The following is a 24,849-nucleotide window of genomic DNA, read 5'->3' as shown; positions in this document are numbered from 1 at the left end:
TTTTCTTTCAATTTGTTTATGTGATGTATCACGTTTATTGATTTGCGTATATTGTACCATCCTTGCATCCCTGGGATAAATCCTACTTGGTCATGGTGTATGATCTTTCTGATGTACTGCTGGATCCGATTTGCGAAGATTTTGTTGAGGATTTTGGCATCTATGTTCATGAGGGATATTGGACTGTAATTCTCTTTCATTGTGTTGTCTTTACCTGGTTTTGGTATTAGGGTGATGCTGGCTTCATAGAATGAGCTTGGAAGTGTTCCTTCCTCTTGAATTTTTGTAGTAGTCTGAGGAGGGTAGGTTTTAGTTCTTCCTTGAAAGTTTGGTAAAACTCTCCTGTGAACCCGTCTGGCCCTGGGCTTTTGTTTGCTGGAAGCTTTCTGATGACTGCTTCAATTTCTTCCATAGTTATTTGCCTATTGAGATTTTTAGATTCTTCCTGATTGAGTTTTGGAATGTTGTATTTTTCTAGGAATTTGTCCATTTCCTCCAGGTTGTCTAGTTTGTTGGAGTAGAGCTGTCCATAGTATTTTTTAACAATCATTTGTATTTCTGTGGGGTCTGTTGTTATTTCGCCTCTATCATTTCTGATTTTGTTTATTTGGGTCCTCTCGCTTTGCTTCTTGGTGAGCCTGGCTAGAGGTTTGTCAATCTTGTTTATCCTTTCAAAGAACCAGCTCTTAGTTTCATTGATTTTCTGTATTATCTTTTTGGTCTCTATGTCATTTATTTCTGCTCTAATCTTTATTATCTCCTTCCTTCTGCTCACTCTGGGGTTTTCTTGTTGCTCTCTTTCTAATTCTTTGAGTTGTAGAGTTAGATGATTTACTACCATTTTTTCTTGCTTTTTGAGATAGGCCTGTAGAGCTATAAACTTCCCTCTCAGGACTGCTTTCATTGCGTCCCATAGGTTTTGGATTGTTGTGTTTTCATTGTCATTAGTTTCCAGGATGCTTTTAATTTCTTCTTTGATCTCATTGGTAACCCAATCAATATTTAATAACATGTTATTCAGCTTCCAAGTGTTTGCGTATTTTGGGTTGTTTTTTTTTGTAGTTCATTTCTAATATTATGCCATCGTGATCTGAGAAGATGCTTGGTATGATTTCAATCTTCTTGAATTTGGGTAGACTTTGTTTGTGACCCAATATGTGGTCTATTTTTGAATGTGTCTTATGAGCCCTTGAGTAGAATGTATATTCCGTGGCTTTGGGGTGAAGTGTTCTGAAGATGTCAATTAAGTCCATCTGATCAAGTGAGTCATTTAGGGTTGCTGTTTCTTTGCTGATTGTTTGTCTAGAGGATTTATCCAGTGATGTCAGTGGTGTATTAAAGTCCCCTACTATGATTGTATTGTTGTCGATCTCTCCTTTGATATCTTCCAGGAGTTTTTTTTATGTATTTGGATGCTCCTGCATTGGGTGCATAAATGTTTACCAGGGTTATATCTTCTTGTTGTATTGATCCCTTTAGTATTATGAAGTGGCCTTCCTTATCTCTGGTTATGGCCTTCACTTTGAGGTCTATTTTGTCTGATATAAGTATTGCTACCCCAGCTTTCTTTTCCTTTCCATTTGCCTGGAAGATATTTTTCCATCCCTTCACTTTCAGTCTGTGTGAGTCCCTTTTAATGAGGTGGGTCTCTTGTAGACAGCAAATGTATGGGTCATGTTTTTTTATCCATTCAGCCACTCGATGTCTTTTGGTTGGAGCATTTAGTCCGTTTACGTTTAAAGTTATTATTGAAAGGTACTTGTTTGTAGCCATTTCTTTTTTTATGTGTGGCTGTTTTCTTTCTGAGCTTTTTATTTCTTCTTTTTACACCAGTCCCTTTAGCATTTCTTGCATTGCTGGCTTGGTGGTGCTAAACTCCCTTAGACTTTTTTTGTCTGTGAAGCTTCTTATTTCCCCTTCAAATTTGAATGATAGTCTTGCTGGATAGAGTATTCTTGGATTCAGTCCTTTGCTTTGCATCACTTTGTAGATTTCCATCCATTCTTTTCTGGCCTGATGTGTTTCTGTTGAGAAATCATTTGATAGTCTAATGGGAGATCCCTTGTATGTAATTTTCCGTCTCTCTCTTGCAGCCTTTAAGATTCTCTCTTTGTCCTGAACACTTGCCATGGTAATTATGATGTGTCTTGGTGTGGGTCTTTTCGGGTTCACCTTGTTTGGGACTCTCTGTGCTTGTGTGACTTTTTTCTTCCCCACCTCAGGGAAGTTTTCTGATATTATTTCTTCAAATAGGTTTTCTAGTCCTTCTTCCTCTTTCTGTTGTTCTGGCACCCCTATTATTCGTATGTTGTTTCGCTTCATGTTGTCCCAAAGCTCCCTTAGGCTCTCCTCCTGTCTTTTAATTTTTTTCTCCAATTGCAGTACAGTTTGGGTGTGTTTTGCTTCCTTGTCTTCTAATTCACTAATTCGGTCCTCCGCTTCTCCTAGTCTACTGTTGATGCTTTCAATGGTGTTTTTTATTGTAGCTATATCGCTCTTCATTTCTTCTTGGGTCTTGCATAAGTTATTGATTTTTTCATCTGTTTCTTCTTGCTTCTTGCATAAGTAGTTGATTTTTCCTCCATCCGGTTTATGCATGCTAGGACCCTTATTCTGAATTCTTTTTCTGTCATGTTGCATGCCTCTGTATCACTTTGCTGCTTTTCTGGCGAGTCCTCCTTTTCTTTCCTTTGGGGGTTTCTTTGCCTACCCATGTTTGATCTCGCTGACATATGTAGATGTTGAGATGTTCAGTGGCTGCTCCCTGGGTGGCAGGGGCTCCTTGGGTTGTGGTTGCTGCTTAGATGGTTGCGGTAGCAGCTGCTTTCCAGTTGGCAGCAGCTCCTCTGGTGGGTGTTGTTCACAGCTGTGTTGGCTCTTCTGGCTGGTAGGGGGAGGCTTCACGTACAGCTGCTGTTCCACAGACAGAGGGTGTGGTGATCAGGAGGCTGAGGTGATCAGGAGGCTGCGGTGATCAGGGGGCTGCTGTTGCTTGGATCTGCTGCGTTGATTTAAAGGCACAAAATACAACAGAGCAAGGCACAACATACCAGGCACTGAACACAAGTATATTCACAATATTAATAACCCCAAATAAAGGTGACCACCCGAATTAAGAGAATTAGGGGATAAGGGAGAAAGAAGAGAAGAAGATAAAAGAGAGAACAGAAAAGAAAAATAGGAAAAAAACAAACAAAAAAGGAGTGCAAAAATAGAATTGGGAAAAAAGAGGGGGGAAAAAAAGAGAGCGAAAAAAGAGAATGAAGTAGAAGTGGGGAAGAGACTATTTGTATGAGGAGCAAACTCCAATAGAACTGCCACTAATCTCAACAAATTCCAGCAACAGATCCCTGGAGATGAATGCAAACTACAAACCACCAATAATATCAAGAGGGGTAAGGGAAAACAGAAGCACAAAAATAACCGGGGTGGGGTGGGAGAGGGAAGGGAAAAACCAGCAGAAAAAAAAAGAAAAAGAAAAAGAAAAACAACCTCACAACCAGTCCTAAGAAAGAAGAAGAAAAAACACAACACAAAACAAACAAACAAATAAAAAAAAAACAAAGCCCAATATATTCAACAATCAAGAAAACAATAGAAAGATAAGAGAAAAAAAATGTTTCGAAAGTGAAGAAGGATAAAGAATAGGTGTATAAGGATTTAGAGCAGTAGATTGGAAATAGGATATATAAGTAGGGTGGAATTAGACAGGGGGTAAAAACAAGGAATTGGGAAAATCTGAAGCAGGAATAGGGTAAGAGAAACAGGACACCAAAAGGGGAAAAGTAAGGAAGAGGGTTTTAGCAAAGAGGTGAAATTGAGATAGGGAAAATTAATGCAAAAGGAACGATGAAAATAGAATGGAGAACACTAATCCCAAAAGAAAATAAAGAGAAAATAAAATGGCACTTTAAAAAATGGTAAAATGGTAGCAGTAATAACACTGGTTAAAAATAAAAATGTGGTAATTGAAAGGGTAAAATCAGGTGATGGAAAAAGAAGAAAAAGAAAGAAAAAATTGGTTTCTTAGTAAAAAGGCGAAAAAATAAAAAAAAAAGAAAAAGAAAAAATTTGCAGTAGTGATGGTCTTTCGGTTCTTCTACTCTTCAGCCTGGTTCGCCTTAGTCCTGCCAGGTATTTAGGAGAGTGTTGAATTTCCCTGCATTACACTGTTCCTCCGTGTTGTAAATCACAGTCCTGATTTTAAAGCAGGCCGTATTTGTGATCCAGTCTGCCTTAATTTGTATTCCCCTAAGAGTCAGTTTGTGGCTCAGCCTCTGGGTGGCAGTGTTTTTGGGTTGGCCTCTGAGGCTATACAGCTTCTCTATCCTTTTTTAATCCTTACCCTGCTCTGTGTTGTTGGTGGGACTGAAAGTCCCTCTATAGGCCAGACCCTGGTAACTCCCAGGGACTAATTAGCTTGTTTTAATCCTTTATCTCATACAGGGTGGAATCTGGGTGTGGCTGTGCTCCTTGCCTGGGGGGCTGGGGGGAGGAATTCCACCCTCTGGAGGGAATGGCTGCCCCAGTCCTGGGCCCAGGGGTGTCTCAGCACTCAATTCGCTGCCACCTCCTCCGGCTCCCCCTCTTTCCTCAGCCTCTCCCCAGATTCCCCTCGTCTGCACCTTCGCCCTGTCTTCAGCACAGGTGAGTGTCTGTATCTGAACTGTCCTATGAGCAGGGTTCAGTGAAAACAAAGAAACAGACAAACGCCGGCCGGGCGCGGAAACGCTCCTCTCTTACCGGTCTGGGAAACGCTCCTCTCTTACCAGCACTGCATGATCTGGGAAACGCTCCTCTCTTATGGGCACTGCATGGTCTGGTCAGTTCCTCAGGATGCCCCCTTTAGTCTCAGTTCTCCGCAATCACAAAATCCAAATCTCAAATCTCCTGGCACCCGAGGAACTCCTTACCCCGGTCAGGGTCTGTGTCTGTCCCAAGAGACGCGGCTGTCTGCCATGCGGTCTCCCTCCGACCCTCTGGGCTCAGGTCTGGCAAACTTTCCTGCCCAGATCCCTGGTTTTTAACCTTTCCAGGGGAGGTCTGCCCTTCCCGGCTGCAAACCGTCTCACCAGCTGAGTAAATTTGCCAATTCGGGGTGGGTGTTATTAGTTTCAGCTTCTTACTCCGTTTGCTCCAGGACAAGACCTGGGACGCGTCTGCCTATATCGCCGCCATCTTCCTCACTTCAAATACTTTTTAAATTTGTTCAGGGTGTAGCTCCTGCTTCAGACATCAGGGTCCCCAGGGGAGCCCCTCACATTGGGGTGTGGCAGCATGGACTGGTGACCTGGAACCAACCCCAGGGCCTAAGTCATTGTATAGGGAGATGGTTCAGGGGCAGTGGGTAATATAGGATAGACACCCAGGGCCCAGATGTTCCTGCAAGAGGGGTGGTCACAGGGGACAATGGTCATGAGCCTGTGGCTCTGAAGGCCCTGCCACTTAGCATCTGGGTCTTGGCTGGGCTGGTGTGAAATATTTCAGACAGGGCCTTCCTCAGTGGGCGGTCCTTGTGGGTATTTCAAAAACCTTCCTATTGAAGAATGAGGAGAGATGTGTTATTGGCCTTAGAGAGTCACATTTTCCCCTAGAGCTGAAAAGCATCTGACCACCATTAAAAGAAAGTGTCCAAATGCTGTTGGTTGATGATGATGGCAGTCAAGGTGGAAGTCTGCTCAGGGTGGGCGAGGGAGGTTCTCTCAGATTAGGACCCAGGAAATGGGAGGGTGAGGACTTCTCTGACTCCTGCCCTCTTCAGGACACCACTGCTGGGTTGACTGTGGGAAACTGAGCCTCCCCTCTCCCTCCCTGCTGTGTAGGACAGAGACCCAGAGCCCTTTCATGTAGAGTGGACCATGAAGGAACACAGGTGAGGGAGGGCAGGTGGACATGAGGAGAGAGCCTTATTCCTGGAGGTGGGAGCTGTGAGATGAGGGCCAGCAGGAGGCACACAGCCTTGATTGCTTAGTGCCTGCAGCTCAGTCAGTGCGCCAGAGTGTTTCCTCTGCAAAATCCAACCTTTTCCCTGCGAACATTCCATTACCTCCCCTTCCGTGCTCCCAGCTGAGGCCTCAGTCCTTCCCCACTCAGTCCTACATCAACTCTTTTCCCCCTTTACACTCGAGGAGCTCTGTCTGCCCAACTACCCAGTCCCCCCCAGCGCTGTAGAATGGTCATTACTGCCCCTGACCTCACCAGTATGGAGGCCCAGTCCTTCCTTCCTGGTCAGCTGTGGGGCCAGGCTCTCAGGCTCCATGTCCTGATTACCATCACCTGCCAGGAGGTGGCAGCAGCTGAACAAAGGAGAGATGCAGGGACAATTGTTATCACCCTGTGTGTCTGCAAGTGGACCTGTGGGGGAGGGTGCTGGGGGGAAGACACCAAGGAAATGACAGAATTTCCTGCTAATTTAAATGCTGGCAGTGTGTGCTTTGGGAATTTAACAGAGAGTTCATGGGTATTTTCTTGGAGAAAAATAAGAAGGTAATTGTAACTCAATATATGGGTCCTCTCTCTTCATTTCTTGAAGAGTACGGCTAATTGTTTATCAATTTTGTTTATCCTTTCAAAGAACCAGCTCTTTGTTTCATTGATTTTTTGGTATTGTGTTTAGTCTTTATGGTATATATTTCTGTTCTACTGTTTATTAATTCCTTCCTTCTACTTTCTCTGGGCTGTTCTTGTTGTTCTCTTTCTAGTTCTTTAAGTTTTAGGCTTAAATAGTTTATTACTGGTTTTTTTGTTTTTTGTTTTTTTGAGGTATGCCTGTAGTGCTATGAACTTCCCTCTCAGGACTGCTTTTGCTGTGTCCAAGAGATTTTGGGTTGTTGTGTGTTCATTTTCATTTGTTTCCAGGAAGTTTTTGAGTTCTTTCTTGATCTCGTTGGTAACCCATTCAGTGTTTAATAACATGCTATTTAGCTTCCAGGTGTTTGAATGTTTTGGGGTGTTTTACTGTAGTTGATGTCTAATTTCATTTTACTGTGATCTGAGAAATGCTTGATATGATTTCAGTCTTCTTGAACTTGTAGAGACTTGTTTTGTGCCCTAACATATGTTCTATTTTTGTGAATGTTCCATGTGCAGTTGAGAAGAATGTATATTCTGCTTCGTTGGGGTAAAATGTTCTGTAAATGTCTGTTAAATCCATCTGATCCTGTGTGCCCTTGAGAGTCTCTGTTTTCTTGTTAAGTTTTTGTCTGGAAGATCTGTCCAGTGAAGTTTGAGGGGGTGTTAAAGTCTTCTAATATGGCTGTATTGTTGTCAATCTCTCCGTTAAAGTCCTTTAGAAGATTTGTTATATATTGAGGTACACCTATATTGGGTGCATATATGTTTACCAGGGTTATATACTCTTGTTGGATCAATCTCTTTAGTATTATGTAGTGACCTTTGTTGACTCTTGTGATGGCCTTCATTTTGAAGTCTATTTTGTTAGATATGAGTATTGTTCCTCCAGCTTTTTTTTTCTTTTCTATTTGCATGGAAAAAATTTTCCATCCCTTCACTTTCATCCTGTGTGTTCCTTTTGTGTCTTGTGTGTGTGTGTGTGTGTGTGTGTGTGTGTGTGTGTGTGTGTTTGTTTGTTTTTGTTTTGGTCCGAAGGTGCTTTATTGAGGGATGAGGCTACGCATTCAGCATCAGCTACAACTGGAGATCCTGAATGCCCGCTTCTCCACAAGCTTCACTTTGTACTTGCACTTGAACTTGGCTCTCTCCCGGGGCTCGATCATATTTGTCGTCTGGAAGCTCTTGAACCGGTCACATAGGATGTTGCCCTCAGGTTTCAGGGTCGGGAGAGAGTCGGTCAGCTCCGAGTGGAGCTGCACGTCGATGTCTGGGGGCCTGGTACTTGAGCCGCCCCAGCCTGCGGGGCTTGTCAGCCTCGGCCAGCTGCTGTGCCACCTGGGCCTTGATCCCGAGCAGCCTGAAGAGCTCCTGGTTCCGCAGCCGAGCTGCCCGCACCGTGGCCGGCTGTACCCGCAGCATCTCGACGGCCTTTTTCCGCCGACGCTGCTGCACTGTCTTCTTCTCCACAGCAGCCAGGCGGGAAAGTGTGGTAGCCTTGGCTCCTCCAAACTCATCATCTCTGGCCTGGTCTCCAGCCCCCTCGGGCCTCTGGCCCTGGCTGATTTGTGGATACCTCGCCTGGCTCCCCCTCCCCATCTGACTCTTCCAGCAGCTCCTGGCACATCTCCTCAAAGGTAGACTCCTGGGTGGCCGCCTGCTCAGCGTGGGGCAGGGCCAGCTGCAGCTCCAGCTTCTCTGCCTCCCTCTGCAGCTGCAGCTCGACCTCGTGGGCTTCCCAGAGCAGCGTCTGGTGGTCCTCAAAGGACGGGTTGTAGGAGGCTCTGGAGGGTGTCACCTCCACAGCAGGCACCTGGAACGGTGTGGTGTGCAGATGCAGCGGCCGCTCCAGAAGGTTGTCTGTGGTCCAGAGGTCGTAGAAGGGCTGCTCCGCAGTGCTCTGGGGCCCGGGCCTGGCTTTGGCCGCAGGAGGGCTGTGGAGAGGGGCCTGCGCCCTGTGTACCTCTCAGGGCAGCTCGCCCTGCTTGGCCAGCCTCTCCCATAGCTGCTCCTTCCGCTTGAGCTTCTTGGCGTTGGGGACCTGGTGGGAGAGGATGTCTTTCGGGGCAGGGGTCTTGCATGTGCTCTCTAACATGAGGTCCACCTGCAGAGGTTTCTGGAGGAGCAGTGGCCTCTTCTGCCTTTGGTCCTCTTCCTGCCACGCTCTCTGTCCTTGGGGCCAGAATCCATGAAGAAGAGTTTAGCATGGGGGTGAGGGGCAGGGAGGGGTGGGCTCTGATACCCAGCCACTGCTAGTGTGCTCCTGTAGCCGCAGGTCCTCTAGGAATGGATCGACTTCCAGCCCCAGGGGCTCCTGAGCAAGTCGCCACCAGACCCACTTCTTATTTCTCGGGCTGCCACCGCCACCGCCGCTTCAGCGCCGGGTCCACCAAAGTGGGCAGCAGCCCCAGGAAGCTGGAATCGCACCACTGCTTCCCACCGCCTTGTTAAAAGCTGTCTTTTGTTTTGAGGTGAGTCTCTTGTAGACAGCATACAGTTGGGCCATATTTTTGTATCCATTCAACTACGCTACACCTTTTGATTGGAGTATTTAATCCATTTACATTTAGGGTTATGAATGAGAGGTACTTATTTATAACCATTTTAATTTTGTATGGCTAGGCTTCTCTCTCTGTTTTTTCTCAGCAATTTCTTAGAGCATTTAAAAAAATTTTTTTTATCTCAAGAGAAACTATTTTAAATATAATAATATTAAATGCAATAAACATAAATTATTCAAGAAAAATGACCTTAATATAACATTACATGCAATAAACATTAATATTTCAAGAAAATAGGATTTTAAGTATAATAATATTATCAAAACTGTATAATATAGTATGATATCACAAACATTGTAGGAAATAATAAAAATATGCCAATAACAGGATTACTACTATTATATTCCAAAATATTTTCCCTCTCTGGCTCTGTTTTTGTTCATCAGTTTATATTGTTCATAATATTCCACAAATGAGTGAGATCATGTGATATTTATCTTTCTCCCACTAGCTTGTTTCACTTAGCATGATGCTCAGAGCTGGTTCTCTGGTGCAGGCCACATCCACAGGGTCTGGGTCTCAGGTCCTGGAGGAACTAAGAAGCCACGTCTGCTCTGGGGATGATCCGGCAGTACACCTCTGTGTTTGGGTTGAGTAATTCCTGTGAAAGAAAGGAGAGATCTCTGAGCACCGCAGCCTCCTCAGAACACGTGCCGTGTTTCACAGGCGCCATGGGGGCTGACTGTGCTGGGGTGTCTGTCCCTGGGCACCTTCTCCTCCACCCTCTGTTATCACTTTTTTCTGCCCTTTCCTGAGCCTGGAAGCACAGCCAGGCTGGGCTGGGGGCAGATCCTGGGGCCCCTGGGACCTGCAGGACAGAATGTTCATAACCCAAACTCACCTCGTAGATGGGGCCTGTTGTCTTGGGGTCAGGTAGGGGGCCCTGTGCAGGAGGGAGAGAGGGCATCAGAGGATGGGGAGGGAGGATTTTCTCTGCAGGACTGACAGATCTGCTTCCTGAGCAGCTATCTTCACACCTGTAGCCCAGCACCCCAATTTCAGCCCACAGTGCATCCCCTCACCCTTGTTAGTCTTGGACCCCTGACTGGTGTTCCCAGTGCCCATTCTGCTCCATACTGGACTCCAGGGATCCCCTCAGACTCCATCCCTGCCCTGTCCACCCCTGATGTGAGGCCCTACTAGGCCAGGGCGGGGCTCCCCTAGTGCTGTCTGTTCTGGGGAAGGGGTCTGTGCTGTGTTGAGAGGTTGGATGGTTCCCCTGCCCTGAGCATGAGTCACTGAGGCCCTGGGTGAGGGAACAGGGAGGGGATGGACTTACCGGGAAGGCAGAGGTTCCAGAGGGACCCTGGCCTAGGAGCAGAGACAGAGGTGTTAGCACCCAGAGGGGAGGAAGCTTTGGCCTGTTCTCCCAGGAGAGGGTGGTTCTTTAGCTCCCAAGAGTCAGGGATCAAAGGTCATCTCTCAGGGCAAGACCCTCTGGCCATTTCAGGGTCCAGTGAGGGAGAGGTGGTGACACATGACACAACCTACAGGTCAGGTTGACTGGCGAGTAGGGGTCCCCTGTGCAAAGTGGTGATGAGAATCCCTCTTGAAGGCCAGGGAAGGGTCAGAGTCTGAGGGACCAGGCCAGGGGTGGACACTGTGGGGCAGGCCCAGGGGATCCAGGGTAAACAGACACTCACCAGGGGTAGCTTCTGGAGGTGGGTGCTCTCGGAGGCCATGCTGGTCACTGGCCCTGGGAAAGGTCAGACTTACTTGTGAGGGGTACAGGGGAGCTTTGGTGTCACAACAGGGGGCAAGGAGGGTCTCCTTTCTCAGCAGAGGGTGGAGGCCTCTCTCCAATGTTTAGGGGGGACGGGCCCAGGAGTGAGGAACTGAGGCAAGGTGTTAAGGATCCACAGTTGACTTGGGCCAACAGGGGAAGGACCCACAGGCAGATGGGGGTCTGGGAGGAGTTACCAGGGAAGGGACTGAGGACCAAGGACAGGAATCCACCCTGAGGGTCTGACTTAGTGGAAAGGACAAGGCTGCAGGGGGCAGCAGTGCCAGCCTCATGTAGCATCTTGATGAGTGTGGTGCCTGCTGTGGGCAGACCTGCCTCTCAGGCCTACAGAGATACACTGTGACAGTGGGCTGTCCTGTCTCCATCCACCTGAACTAGAGGCAAAAACCACACCATAGGCTCTGCTGTCCTGTCCAGGCCAGGCCTCCCATCTCACAGATCAGGATTGTGGTTACCAAACTGGCTTCATGTGGGCATTTGACTCACCCAGTCTGTCCAGGCTTTTCCACCCTCAGCTGTGTGGCCTTGGCCAGGATGACTTTCAGACCCTGGGGCAGCCCATCCCCTCACCTGGGAGGGTGGACTTAGATAAGCAACAGGAGGTGCCTTACTGAGCACTTACTACCTGTCGGCACCACTGCAGGTTTGTGGAGAGAACCAGGACAGTCCTGAGGGCACAGTTCCTTAATCGTGCCTCATTTATAGGTGAGGAAGTTGTTGAGGAAACCACCCTGGTCAGCAGCTGGTGAGGGAGGCACTGGGTGGAGGGAGTTAGGGGCCTCCATGGGGAAGCTGGAGGCCACACGGAGCCGGCCCAGAACCCTCTGAGGAAGGGGTCTTTGTCCTCCTGGCCTAGGCTCCCCTGGGGGTCAGCCTGGGTCAGGGGGCAGGATTAGGGTGAGGGTGAAGGAAATGCCACGGTACCTCCTAGTCCTCCTGAGGTACAGGAAATAGCCCATCAAGGCCCCCAGAGCCAACACGACGAGGACCCCGATCACGCTGCCAACGATGGTCCCCACAGAGTAGCCCATGTCATTTTGTTCTGCTGAAAGGAGAAGGGAGACAGGGCGGGGTGAAGGTCCAAGTCAACGCAGGGGAAACCAGGAGGGGCCTTGCAGGGGGAGGCCTGTCAGGGGGAGGAAGGAATTGCCACCTGGTCTGTGCGGTTTGGGAGTGTCAGTCCTCCTGACATCCCACTTCTGGCGGTTGCATCATTCTCTGGTTTGCACATTTGAAACCTTCCATTTGCTCTAATTTTGCGTGTACTCTCACACCCATCATTCAGATGTCCTGGTAATTTTCCTCTTAACTCCTCTTTCCCTCACATATTCTGTCTCTTACCCCTGTTTCTTCTTTTCCATCACTATGGACAATCTTAGCAGGCACCTTACCTGTCAACTCAGTGCTGATGAGTGTTTTCAATGGTCCCGCAGGGTGGGAAATACTCTACCTTCATGTCATCTGATCCTTCCACCCCCAGGAGGGATTGGGGTGTCACCCCTCCTGAGCACACACAGAATCAGGGATGGGAGGTGCTTAATAAATGGCTGGAGGTCACAGTACTGGTGAGTGATAAACGGCATTTTCACTGAGTTCTGCTTGACTTACAGCTACTGATAACAGAGTTTATAAAAATAACGATAATAATAGGTACATTGACTGAGTCCTGACTGAGCATGACCCTGTCTGAGGGCTTTATTCTCCTTAACCTCACAAGAAATAGCCTAACTATGGTGTTTAGGTCCAGCTGTATTATTCCAGTTTAGAGATGAGGAAACTGAGGCTCAGGTGGGTGAGAGCCTTCCCCGTGGTCAGACAGTTTATACTCATAGAACCGAGACAATGATGAGATTAGTCTAATACTGGGGTCCGTACCCATGTGCTCTATAGGCTCTGAAGGAGGCTCCCACCTCCTCAAGGCTTTCTTCCATCTCACCCCCCTACCCATGAAATTTACAAAGAGCAAGTGGGAGAGGTTGAGGGTCACTCACATTGCACATCTAGCCTGAAAGGGTCACCTTTGCTGGAACTGACCAGGTTGAAGACCTCACACTGATAATCCCCAGCGTCCTCCCTCCTGACGGGGTCTATGGTGAGGGTGCTGTTGCCCTGGGACAGCTTCATCCTGTCCGTGAGCAGGAGTCTCTGGTTCTTGAAAATCCACCGGATGGAGATCCCAGTGTCATTGGTGAGGCAGGTCAGGACCACGGTATCCTTATGCTCTGTGACTGTGGCATTGCTGGCTCGGATGGAGGGCTTCCCCACTGGCTCTGTGGATAAATAAAGGAGGTAACTGAGAGTGGGCTCCTTCCTCAGAGATGTCAGCCAATCACAGGCCACAGTGATCTCTGTAAAGGTCACCAGAGGAGGACTCTGACCTCTGCAGGGTGAAGACCTTTGTTCAGGTGACAGTCTGTAAGGAGAGGGCTTACCTCCCTCATCCCTCCAGATCACCTCAGGATGACCCCTGAGCTCTCTCCCTGGACATCTGACGTATTAGCATCGGGGGCCGTAGACCCCCGATGTCCAGCATCTTCATCATCAGCTGGCATTTTCCACCCATTGACTTTTGTGTGACTCTTTCCATAGTTGTCTGTGACTTTTTAAATAATCACACCCCCTCTCTGGTATGGTGAAGGCACTTCCCTTTTGTTAAATAATTTATTAGAGAATATAGCCCAGCCAGTCTTCATGACCTTAGGACTGGGAGAAGTTTCAATATAAAGGATTTCTCAGTCTGAATAGGACTTTCACTACCTGGCCTGTGTATTGAATATCACAAAGAAGGAAATTCCTAGAGAGAAGTAGTCAGTTTTAACATCAGGCTGGTACTCTTAGCTTACCCAGTAAAGTACACACTTTGTGGCACTGCTCTTATTGTCCCAGGAACCTACCTACTTGAGAAGTAAGCACCACCATTCACTGCTCTCTATAGGAATGTCACATAGGCTCGTGTCGCACAGTGTTGTACACCTGGTGACTTCAGAGCCAGGACACATCTCAGAGGGGTCTCCCTTGTGGCTCACTCTATCCCCATTTCCATGCAACATGGTCTGATGGAGGCCATGGTGTCGATGGGTGACAGGATTTGGCCAGTCAGAGGACAGGCCGCCCATGCACCTTCACCACAAATCCCTGTCCCACCACAGACGGCACAGAGCAGCCAGTCACCAGGTGAGCCTGGAGCACAGCAGAGAGCAGGGGTCTGTCCTGCTCACCCCTCCTCAGAGGTGGTTTCCTCCTTTAGTTTGGGGCAAAAGAGGTGAGCTTGTTCAAAGCCTTGTATGTTCCTTGTAGCACATGGAGCAGGTAGCAGACAAGAGGTGACAGAAGGAAAGTGTTAGTGACAGAAGAAGCAACTTGACCTTAAGGACCCTTGTTTTCCCCAGTGGGAAGCTCCCTCCATCCACCACTTGACTCTTTCTGGGGCTGAGAAAACCCCATCCTCACGTTCCTAGGCTGGACCCCAGCTCTGCCATGAGAGATTAGAATAGCAAGGGAGGAGAGTCTACAGAGGTGTAGTGGGAGGGTTCAGGGGAAGATTTTGTGATTTGCTTGTGTCCATGGCCACTGCGTGGGAGACAAAAGCCTCTAGGCTCTGTTCTGAAAACCAGACAGACCTGCACCCCACAGCCTGGTGCCAATGGTCCAGGAGGCACTTACCAGAGACTGTGATAGTCTTGACCGTAGTCCTATTGAGGCCAGTGACAGAGTTGTGGGCGAGGCAGGTATAGGATCCACTGTCATGTGCAGTGATTTTGGGGATAAAGAGCTCCTGTGTGGGGTGCTGGGAACTCCCATTGATAAGCCAAGAATACTGTGCAGGCGGGTGAGAGGCTGCCTGGCAGGAGAGGTTGAGGTTTGTCCCACGTAGGTAATGGGAGTCTGAGGGGAAAATGATGGGGGCGTCTGGGCCATCTGGAGCAAAGATAATGAATTCTGATTGAAGAATGATGTAATCAGAAGGAAGGGGATGCTCTTGGTCTGTGTAAGGGCCACACCCTCCCTCTAACTGAGTCACAGCCTGTTTTTAAAAAGTCCCACCAATAGCCCCTCCCACCATAGCCCCCTGTGTTCACTGACCCTGAGTCAGAGACATTAACCTGTTTGTCCCATGAAAACTTGTTAACCTTGAGCCTCTCTAAATAGGAGTATCCTATCCCTTCTCCGTCTTGGCTCAAGGCCGAGCCTGCCCATATGTGCCTGGGATAGGAAGTTATGGTAACCCTGGGTGTTCAGAGTGCGGTGAGTGTACATGGACCTGGGAGGGAGGGATGTAGCCTGGCCTCTGGCAGTGTGGATTTGGTGGGTAGCCTGGCCCAGGCAGGGACTGAAGTTACTCACAGAGAACATTCAGGGTGAGTGGATCACTGCGGCTGACACTCACGGGGTTCCGGGTTTCACACACATAGTGTCCTGTGTCTTTCCTTGTGACAGGGAGTAAAGTGAGAGTCCTGTTGTCCTTGGACAGCTGCAGCCTGACACTGGCCGGGAGACTCTGACTGTTGATCAACCACAGGTAGGTGGTGTCCTGAGTCTGAGGTTCACACCTTAACACAACAGGGTCCTTGTGCTCTTCAGGGTTAGAGTTGTTGGTTGTGATGCTGGGTTTGGGTAACTCCACTGTGCAGATAACAGAGAGAACATTGCCCATTGAGTCCTCCAAATGCTTCTGCAATCAGAATTGGTGCCTCTAGCTAACTTGAGTTCTTTTTTAAAAAAATATATTTTATTGATTTTTTACAGAGAGGAAGAGAGAGAGATAGAGAGTTAGAAACATCGATGAGAGAGAAACATCGATCAGCTGCCTCCTGCACATCTCCTACATGGGATGTGCCCACAACCCAGGTACATGCCCTTGACCGGAATCGAACCTGGGACCTTTCAGTCTGCAGGCCGATGCTCTATCCACTGAGCCAAACCGGTTTCGGCGCTAACTTGAGCTCTTAAAGAAATAAGGCAGCTCTTTGCATCACAAGACAAACAAATGCATGAGGAGCTGAGCGCTCAGAGATTGCAAGGCCACCTGCTCTATGTCTGGGAGAAAAAGCACAGACTTTCTCAGGTGTCAGATAACGATCAGGGTTTGATCACAGAGAGACACAGGACTGGGAGTCAGAGACCACCTGGCACCTGCCCTGGTTCCTCACTGACCAGCTGACTGTCTAACCCAGTGGTCGGCAAACTCATTAGTCAATAGAGCCAAATATCAACAGTACAACGATTGAAATTTCTTTTGAGAGCCAAATTTTTTAAACTTAAACTATATAGGTAGGTACATTGTTATTAACTTAATTAGGATTCTCCTAAGCTGGCCTTTGCTAAAAACATCCTCAATCTGATTGAGGTATGTTCACTGAGGTCGACCCCTTCCAACTCTTCCATCCACACTGGTCTTGTATACTTATTTTGTCTATCTCTTTTCGTTCATCCTCTCTATATGTCCAAACCATCTCACATACCTTTCTCAATCCTCGACACTACATCTTCTTTCACTCCACAACGTTCCCTAAAATTAACTTAATAAACTTTACTTAAAGTTTTAAGTCAACTTTGCACTGTGCGTGCGTGCCGGCACGTGGTATTTTGTGGAAGAGCCACACTCAAGGGGCCAAAGAGCCGCATGTGTCTCGCGAGTCGCGATTTGCTGACCACTGGTCTAGCTGACCTTGGGTCTCACCTGGATGTGCAGGTGCTGAGTCCCCTCCAGCTGCACAGACCTACATTGCCGGGTCGAGATGTGTTTCCACTGAAGTCTCACAGTCCAGAGTTATCCTAGAGATGAGTAATGATGGGGACCCCATAGTCCTTAAACCCAGAGAAGACTGGGCAGTGTGGCATGGAACTGGGTGTCTGAGCAGATATAGTACATGGAGACCAGAAGCAAGTCTGACAGTGAGTTTAGTACCCAGGCTGCAGGACCACGAGGTGTGGCCATCTGCCCAGGTGTTCACTGGTGTCTGACATGAGACAGTGACCCCAGAAAGGGCAGAGCAGAGTCTAGGAATGATTTAGAAAAGAGTGAGGGATGGCAGGAGCTGGCTGGCGGTGGCAGCAGAACCAGGATCTCTGCCCTTGGTCTGTAATGTCCTTTCTGCCAGGGCAGAAGGTAGGGATCCTTCCTCAACACTCAGACAATAGCAAGTACAGAAAAAAGATTTGGGGAATGAGCGGGAACATGAACTTGCTGAAAATATGGCCCTCATGGTCCATTTGTGTTTGGCAGTTATGAGATAGATTTTGAGTTAAATTGTGAAAGAATATGTGAAAATCATTATTCATGCCCCAAAGTTCTAATGCCCAATTTTGGAGGAATTTCTGTCTAGAGAGCACAAAGGTCATAGACCAAGTTTTGCTGTCCAACCAGATCACACTGTGACCAAAGGGAGATGCCACAGTGGGTTTGAAATCAAGGACTCCCTGGGATAGAGAGAAGCTGAGTTCTGCTAAGAGAACAGAAGTGACGGAGATGGAGGGAGGGTGAGTCCAGGTGTCTCTGCTGTATAAAGGGAGGGATGACACCAAATTGGGAGAAAGGACATGTGCCATGTTAGTAAAGTTAGGGAGAAGGTCCCTCCCTGTTTCTATGGTCAGTCAGGCAGATGGGGAGGAGCCCCCACACGGGCATGTGGCATGTGCTCTTCCTTGTCTTTCTAACTCATGAAACAACTGGCGTTCAATCAAATTCATTCAAATTGGGCAGCATCTGAGAGAAAGGAGAGTGGCTGGTGGATCTCAGTCTGAGAGGATCCCACCCTGTGGTCAAGGTGTCATCATAATGACACACGTGTGTGAAATAGTCAGTGAACCAGTCAGATGATGCAGGGTCACCAGGCCCACCCTGGGAAGGTCTCAGGAGCCACTGGGGGGAATGGGGCCTCACACCAAGACAAGGGTGTGAATCACTAGTCAGGGGTGAAGGGAGCCTGTGAGCTTTGAGGAACGAGACCTGTCCTTCTGCCTTTGACTCCCTGATTGAGTCATGTAGAGAGTAGGTCAATGGTTTACATGCCCATGTAATGTGGCCTGTTCCTATTGTTGGCCTCAGGGGAGGAAGGAGCTCTGGATGGGGGCCAAGAAGAAGCTCTTTCTCCTGGTGACCTGAGAAACTGCCTCTTGATGGAGTTTGAGCTGCTGCTCCCACTGATTTCTGTGTCTTTTCCTATTGCCTGGGAGGGTGGGCCTGGACACAGGTGTTAGCTGGACAATCTGGGGAGAGTGCTCAGGTGTAAGCAGAGCAGAGCAGGGCAGTGTGTCTGGAGTGAAGGAGGAGGCAGATAAGGGACATGGAATGAGTAGATAGAGGCAGAATGTCCTTGGTGAGCAGTGGGGGTCACAGGTGACTTCAAAGACCCCAGGGACCAAGAGCCCACAGCTGCCCCAGGGCAGGAGCAGTGCAGCCTGGAAAACCTTCCCACAGTGGAACAGCCCCACAGTCACCAAGGGACTTGGTTCCTGAGGGGGCTTCAGGGACAGGTGGTCAGAGGGATGGACATTGCTCTCAGCTCTTGTAGAGACAGGGAACAGGTGTGGCTAAAACCTTTTGGGACTCTGCATCCAGGTTCTAGTCTCTCTAGCGATTATGCATCATTCATTCATTCATTCATTCTGTCAGCATTCACCATCATTCCTTCCCTCCTTCATGAAAGAGCAAGTGAGTACTGGTCCCTGATCTGGTAGCAGGTGTAGGGTGGAGAGTGAGAAGGCAAAGTCCTTTCCTTCATAGCTAGTGGGAGTGATGCCAACACATCAGGAAACAAATAAGTGGTTTCAAGTCCAGTGCAGGGAGGTGTGGATCTGTAACCTGAGGGGAAGGCCTGGGCATTCCCAGCAGTGACTCTGAATGTTTTTGTAGGTAATTTGATTCTAGAGTAAAACTTAATTCTCCATTTGCTTAATCACCAGACCAGAAAATCTACCTTGAGCTGGGGACTGCTAAGAACAAGCACTGAACCAATGGCTGGTCTCAGGGTCCACAGACACCTAAGACCCTCGTGGGGGAGGAGAGGATGGGGCTGTGGCTGTACAAGGACCTTGCTGTGTCTGTGGAGCCTGATTCAGTGCCTGTATCACACTGTGCCTCCGTTTCCCCTGAATAAAAACAAAAGAAATGGTAAATGGACTCTCAATTACCGTGTTGTCTGTGAATTGACCTTAAAACATTCATGAATACTTGACCTCAAGCCCAGTATAGAGGAGACACTGACTTAAATGGCCACTACCATTATTTGCCTCCATGAGAGAATTCCTGGGCTGACCCCTGGTGGACGAGGAGCTGTCAGGAGCATCTTCTCTCCTCTGTTCCTTCCTGGAGACCTGACCTCACTCCAGAGTCTCCTAAGTCCCTCGGAAGAGTTAGCTAATGATACGGGGTATTGTGTCTACCTGTGCTCTCCTGATACAGCCTTAGGTGAAGTACTAGGCTTTGTTCCTGTCCTGATGTGGCTCTTGGGGCTTAGCCCTGGCTGGTGAGCAGGAGTAGAGCCACTGCTCCCACCCAGCCCTTCCAGGAGGTCAAACCCAACCTGACACAGGCTCCCCAGGTTCCGTGAAGTCAGGAGCCCTGGGACAGGGGTGTGTGTGGGGTTCCCAGGCTGAGCTTCTCTGTGAGGATTCCAGGGTCCCCTCAGGCCAGGGTGTGACCAAGGTGTGCAGGGTTTTCTCAGTGTCATGGTCATGGGGAGGGCGCCAGGGGCTGGACTGAGACTCTGCTGAGTCTCCTTCTGCTGAGTGATTCTCATCAGCCTTCTCTCTGTGGAGAATGTCTGCCGGGCTGGGATTCAGGAAGGGAACTCTGATTTTAGGAAGTTTGTCTCCACTGTGTGTGTCCTGCACTAAATGCCCAAAACCAACCTGGGACATGATGCAGAAGGGGATGGAGGCAGAGTCCAGGGCTGTCAGTCCTGTGTGTGAAATGGAATTCACCCACCCAACACCCAGAAGTCAGAGAGCAATCACTCACGGTATACACGGAGCTGTCCAGTTACTGGTTTGCTCTGATAATTCTTGCCTGTGGCTAGTAGGGTGTAGTATCCTGTGTCCTTCAGGGTGACGTTCTGGAACAACAGGGATCCATTGGGATATATTGTCTCTCGATCACTGTATGCAGGTCCAGGGGTAATTTTTTGAGGGTCTATTTCATATGATACAATTCGAAGGTCGCTGTCCTGTCTTTCCCCTTTGTACCAGGTATAGCCTCTAAGATCCCCAGGCAGGTTGTGGACACGGAGAAGTACATCCTTCCCTTCGGCAGCATTGGGCGGCACTGATTCAATAGTGAGCTGGGCAGTGGTGGGCAGGCTCCAGAAGGTTATGAGTGAGGCTAGGAGGGAAGAGAAAAATTGATCAAGATTTGGAGCTATGTATTGGGAAGGAGAGATGATGCTTTGGGTCTTTAGCTGGTCTCTTCATCTTTCAGCTTTGGTGTGTGTGTGTGTGTGTGTGTGTGTGTGTGTGTGTGCATGTGTGTGTGTGTGTGTGTCCTGTGGTCAAGGTCAGCAGCATGGCCAGTTATACTTCAGCACCTCTGACCTTATTTCCTCTGTTTTGAATACTGTTACCCAGGTGTCTGCCCTCAGACCCCTGCTGACACTCAAGGGTATCCTTAGGAGATACCTTTGCTAATCATCTGCTCTAAAGACCTGTGTCTTCACTTTCTGACCTGTCTCTGCTCTGTTTCCTGCATGGCACTGGGGGGTACCTGACATCACATCTAGATCTTTTCTTGTCTGCCTCCTCTCCATAGGACATGAGCTTCATGGCGGCAGGGACTTGTCTGATCTTGTTGCACCCCAGTGCCTCCAACAGGCTGTAAGTACCTGTGGTGAATGAGTGAGTGTTGCAGGGTCCTGGGCCTCCTCCTTTTCTGAGCTTGGTGGTAAGGACAATGTTTAGTGCCTCTGGTTAAATTTCCTATCTCCTCACATAAATTGTTATTATCAAAAGTTTTCAGCCCTAACCCGTTTTGCTCAGTGAATAGAGCATCAACTTATGGACTGAAGGTCTCAGTTTCAATTCCGGTCAAGGCCACATGTCAGGGTTGTGGGCTCAATCCCCAGTGGGGAGCAAGCAGGAGGCAGTCAATCAGTGATTCTCTCTCATCATTGATGTTTCTCTCTCTCTCTCTCTCTCTCTCTCTCTCTCTCTCTCTCTCTCCTGTCCCTTCCTCTCTGAAATCAATACAAATATATTTTTTAAAAAGTTTTCAGCATTCAATTCTCAGTCATGAGTAACTTGGAAAATGAGCAGCCATTGAGGTTTTCCTGCCCCTCATGGTTTCCTCATCATTTTCCTGTTGCCGGGTCCCCTCCCCCATCCTACTCTGCTCCCCTGTCTGCTCCTCTCAAGTCCAAACAGAAGCCTGCCCCAACCCCTTGTTTTCTCTGAGAGCCTGTGTTCCCCAGGAGTCCCCAGCTAGCCTGTGCCTCTCCTCCTCCCACCCACCACCAGGTAGTTGTTCCCTCTCACCAGCCAGCAGGAGCCCCTGCCAGGGGACAAGTCCTCTGTGGGCAGGGGCTGAGAGGGACTCCATGGTGTCTGCTGCTCTGTCCCTCCCTCTGTGGGAAGAGCTTGGATTCCAGAAATGCTCACAAGCACTGCTGTCCTGATTGGTGGGATGTGCTGTTCCTCCTCCCTGTGCACTGAGCCTCCTCCTGGGCCAAGATCACTTCCCTGGTCACATGGGCCAGGGGCGGGTTCTGTACCCAGGTTCCTCCCTGCCCTCCCATTATTACTTCCTCCCCTTTTCTTTCCTCTATGTTTGCATTCCCTGTAACTGCTGAGGCTTCTGCCTTCTTCTGCAGTGACTCCTCCCCATGTACACACACACACACACACACACACACTCACACACCTTGCTTGTGTAGTAAGCAGTTAGGCTTGAGCAGAGTAGGACAATAGGCCAGTAGGGAAGGTCACCAGAGTGGAAAGCCCCAGGTACCTGGCAACGTGAAAAACTGGACTGGGACCTTGCCCTCTGGGTAACCTTTCCTCCGGGAGCACACCCTGGTTTTGCAGTTTAGTCCCTCTGACCTTTCATATCACTGATCATGTGGTTCAGGCCCTCCCCTGACCTTTTCTCCCCTGGCATGTTGTTAGCCATGTGGGTTAGATACCCTTAAGGGGAAATGAACAAGGGGACCAAAGAATAGCCCTTCAGCATTAAGCCCCCAGGACAATGAGGTTCTGACTGGCATCAAATACAACTAGGCCTCAGTTGTGTTTCAGCTCCAGGCCCAGGAAAGCAGCAAAACCATATGAGTGAGGACATAGCTGACATCAGGATCTACTGCATTGACTAATGACCTTTGACCCTAAAGGACACACCTGGAAAGCTGATACATATTTTATTGGGATCCTCCCCTGAAACCTCCAGATAACTGCCCTCAAGAAGTAGCACCTTCTTCCAAAGTAAGAAGAAACTTGGCTTCTGAGGCTTATGCCTTACCAAGAAAGGATCTTCTCCTATAGTTCCAAGAGGGAATTTTTGGTTTACAGATTGTTCCCAATGCTCCCCACCTGACAAATCCTAAATGAAGTCTATTTAGGGGAGTCACACTTTCATAACTTTATCCTAATTCACAATATAGGAGTTTAGACTTGCAAAAGCATGGTTTTGCAAGTATCTTAGATAATTACTAGTATAGAATCAGCGTTTTAGAGCTCAAGGGTTAAAAATCTTCTTGTAGGAGCCACACTACATAAATAAGAATGCTAGTGAGGGGACCTGCCCGAGATGGGTTCCATGGCCATATTTCCTCCGACCCCCTTAGTTCCATGATAAAGTATGGAAAGTAAACCACTGCTTGACCTACCTAAGGTAAGTTAACGCTCAGGGATCCCTCTCCTGGTTCTTGACCTTACACAAAGAAAAGAACCTATGGGGCCTTGAAAGTTAAATCCCTTTGGCCCTGGAAACTGGAGACATTTGATTTCAACGACGTAGTTTAAGTACTTGAATGTCACAATGTATGACCAAGGTTGGAGAAAATGTTTCTTCTCCCAACTTTTATAGGGTGTGATTCTTAGATACTTTTATGATGTCCAAGGTATATACAAGGATATGTATTGTAACAATATGGGTGTGTATTTTTTGCAAAGATTGTAGTTTCTGTATCTTGAGAAGGGAAATATTTTCATAAATTGTTTTTATTTCATAGGTACTAATAAAGTGAAAGAAAGCCCCCCTCCACCTCCCCGCCCCCACAAAAAAAAAAAAAGAATTAAGATGCATTTCAGCTCTTCCTCTCTGGAGCACACCTGTGCCTTTCCCTACCCCTTTCTTTCCTCAAGGCACTTATCTTTGTTTTCTTTCTCCTAAGCTCCAATGGTCCTTCTTTTGCTACTGTAACAGGTTTCCTGAGCCCATTTCTTCTACAGCTCACTTCTACCTCTGTGACTTTCTAAATACACTCTCTTATAATTTGAGTTCTTGACTCTGAATTCTTCACTTAGCTGAACTCAAGTACCGAGGTTGCTGAACTGAAGGCCTAACTCTGCAGGTTAACACCTGGTGCCATTCCATCGCTCACATTTGGACAAGCAGAAGCTTGGGGTGTATGTATCCAGGGCATCTCCCAGAGCTCTGTGTGGAGTGCACAGTAGCCTCCCAACACCTTCTCTCATCCCGACTTGGCTCTTATCTTCAGAGCAGAAGCCAGGGGTGACATCAGGAATTCTGGTCACAGGGATGCAACCCCATTGTGTATGGTATCACCTATGGAACTTTGTAAAGATTTCAATGCCCAGGTGACACCTTAGAAATGCTGTTTTGGCAGCTGCCCAGCCAGGTGAATGCCCAGCCAGAATGAGACCCTGTGATGTGGGGATGGGGAAGCCCCTCCCCGTCTCTTGTGCACAGGGTGGGTCTGCAGGTCCTGCTAAAAATGCAGATTGTGACTCAAGGTGTTTGGTGGACCGACAGACTCCATCTAATAAGCTGTCAGGAGATGCTGATCATACAGGCCTGCAGAGCACTTCCAATGGCAAGGATGATGGGGATCCCTGCTCCCTAAGAGGACAACCTACCCACTTAACCCCACCCTTGGCCTGTGCTGTGTCCTGGCCATTGGTCTGTCAGCACCACACAGAGAGCCCCAGGGATCCCCACACCCAGGGGATTATTTATTTGTGTGACACAGAAACCCAGCTGGGCACCACACCTTCCCCATGTTCTCAAACTGCTGGGAAGGTTGGATTTCCTCCCAGCAGGAAGGTCACAGAGGTGACTCTGGGGGTGAGAAGGGGTCGCCTGAGTGATGACTGGTGAGGGGTCCACCTTCTGTCTTTGGGTGTCACCAGCCTGTTTTCGGCTCCCAGGGACAGAGTCCCAGGACCAGGAGTGTTGGTAGGACTTTCAGTGTGTGTGTGTGTGTGGGGGGGGGGGGGGGGGGGCGGGGTGGTGTCTGCGTGTCCTGGGAGGATGGGACTGTGGTGAGAAGAGGGGACTGTGGGGGGAGGTCATGTGGCTGTGAGCTCCCTGGCTCTTGAGGGCCATGATTTTAGGGAAATCTTCCCTCTCCGTGTCTGTTGGCTAAGCCGGTCCATGTGCTCCCTGACCCTTGGGGCAGCCTCTGTACTCTGCATGAGGAACTTGCTTGTGGTCACCCTGCCTTCCCCATGATGGTACAAGGCAGGGAGTGGGGAGCTGCACAAGGTCCCCACTCTCACTGAGAGCAGGTGCTCCTAGTCTCTTAGAAGGAGACTGTGGGACAAAGTGGACACATGGGAGGGGCCCAGAAGGGTCTGTGATATGGAAATCAGGATCCTTTCCCATTTCCTTCATTAAAGCCAGTTTCCTATGTTAATTTCCTGTTGTCTGTGTGTCCCAATGTCGCCCCTGGAGGGCATAAGGGGACCTGCGGCTGCATCAGGGATGCTGACTCTGAGCCCTGGGCAGGAGTGGACTCAGACCTCCAGGCTGAGTGGCCAGTCACTGTGGGTCCCCAGGTTGCCCGACTTCACCCAGGACAGGGT

The 24,849-nt window shown here is 48.6% G+C and overlaps 1 protein-coding gene and 1 pseudogene across 4 annotated transcripts; both read right to left on the bottom strand.

Moving 5' to 3' along the window:
- Nucleotides 1-6,364: 6,364 nt before the first annotated feature.
- Nucleotides 6,365-9,076, bottom strand: LOC138997294 (ribosome biogenesis protein NOP53 pseudogene; annotated as a pseudogene).
- A 284-nt stretch (nucleotides 9,077-9,360) lies between these two features.
- Nucleotides 9,361-21,495, bottom strand: LOC138997077 (cell adhesion molecule CEACAM8-like). Of its 4 annotated transcripts, XM_070398499.1 has the most exons (10): nucleotides 21,343-21,495; nucleotides 19,838-20,197; nucleotides 15,220-15,498; nucleotides 14,539-14,793; nucleotides 12,867-13,145; nucleotides 11,800-11,920; nucleotides 10,775-10,827; nucleotides 10,411-10,442; nucleotides 9,973-10,014; nucleotides 9,361-9,732 (listed from the first exon to the last, which is right to left on the bottom strand). In XM_070398499.1, the coding sequence occupies exons 1-10, from the start codon at nucleotides 21,404-21,406 to the stop codon at nucleotides 9,667-9,669; spliced, it is 1,551 nt and encodes a 516-aa protein (XP_070254600.1). In that variant the 5' UTR covers nucleotides 21,407-21,495; the 3' UTR covers nucleotides 9,361-9,666. The 4 variants fall into 4 exon arrangements, with proteins under 4 accessions (XP_070254600.1, XP_070254601.1, XP_070254602.1 ...); XM_070398500.1 differs by lacking the exon at nucleotides 11,800-11,920; XM_070398501.1 differs by lacking the exon at nucleotides 15,220-15,498.
- Nucleotides 21,496-24,849: the final 3,354 nt, after the last annotated feature.

Source organism: Myotis yumanensis, unplaced genomic scaffold (genome assembly GCF_028538775.1).
Source record: "Myotis yumanensis isolate MYYU_CA2020_CCGP unplaced genomic scaffold, mMyoYum1.0.hap1 SCAF_18, whole genome shotgun sequence".
Lineage (NCBI taxonomy): Eukaryota > Metazoa > Chordata > Mammalia > Chiroptera > Vespertilionidae > Myotis > Myotis yumanensis.
This window is presented reverse-complemented; position numbering and strand designations above follow the sequence as displayed.

What these genes read in the sequence shown, in the direction of transcription:
- LOC138997077 (XM_070398499.1), bottom strand. Translation starts at nt 21,406, where the DNA reads ATGGAGTCCCTCTCAGCCCCTGCCCACAGAGGACTTGTCCCCTGGCAG. An exon ending in CTGGAACCTCTGCCTTCCCG is followed by an intron (nt 10,015 to 10,410) that starts GTAAGTCCATCC and finishes CCTCCTGCACAG; the next exon opens with GGCCCCCTACCTGACCCCAA. An exon ending in CAACAGGCCCCATCTACGAG is followed by an intron (nt 9,733 to 9,972) that starts GTGAGTTTGGGT and finishes TTTCTTTCACAG; the next exon opens with GAATTACTCAACCCAAACAC.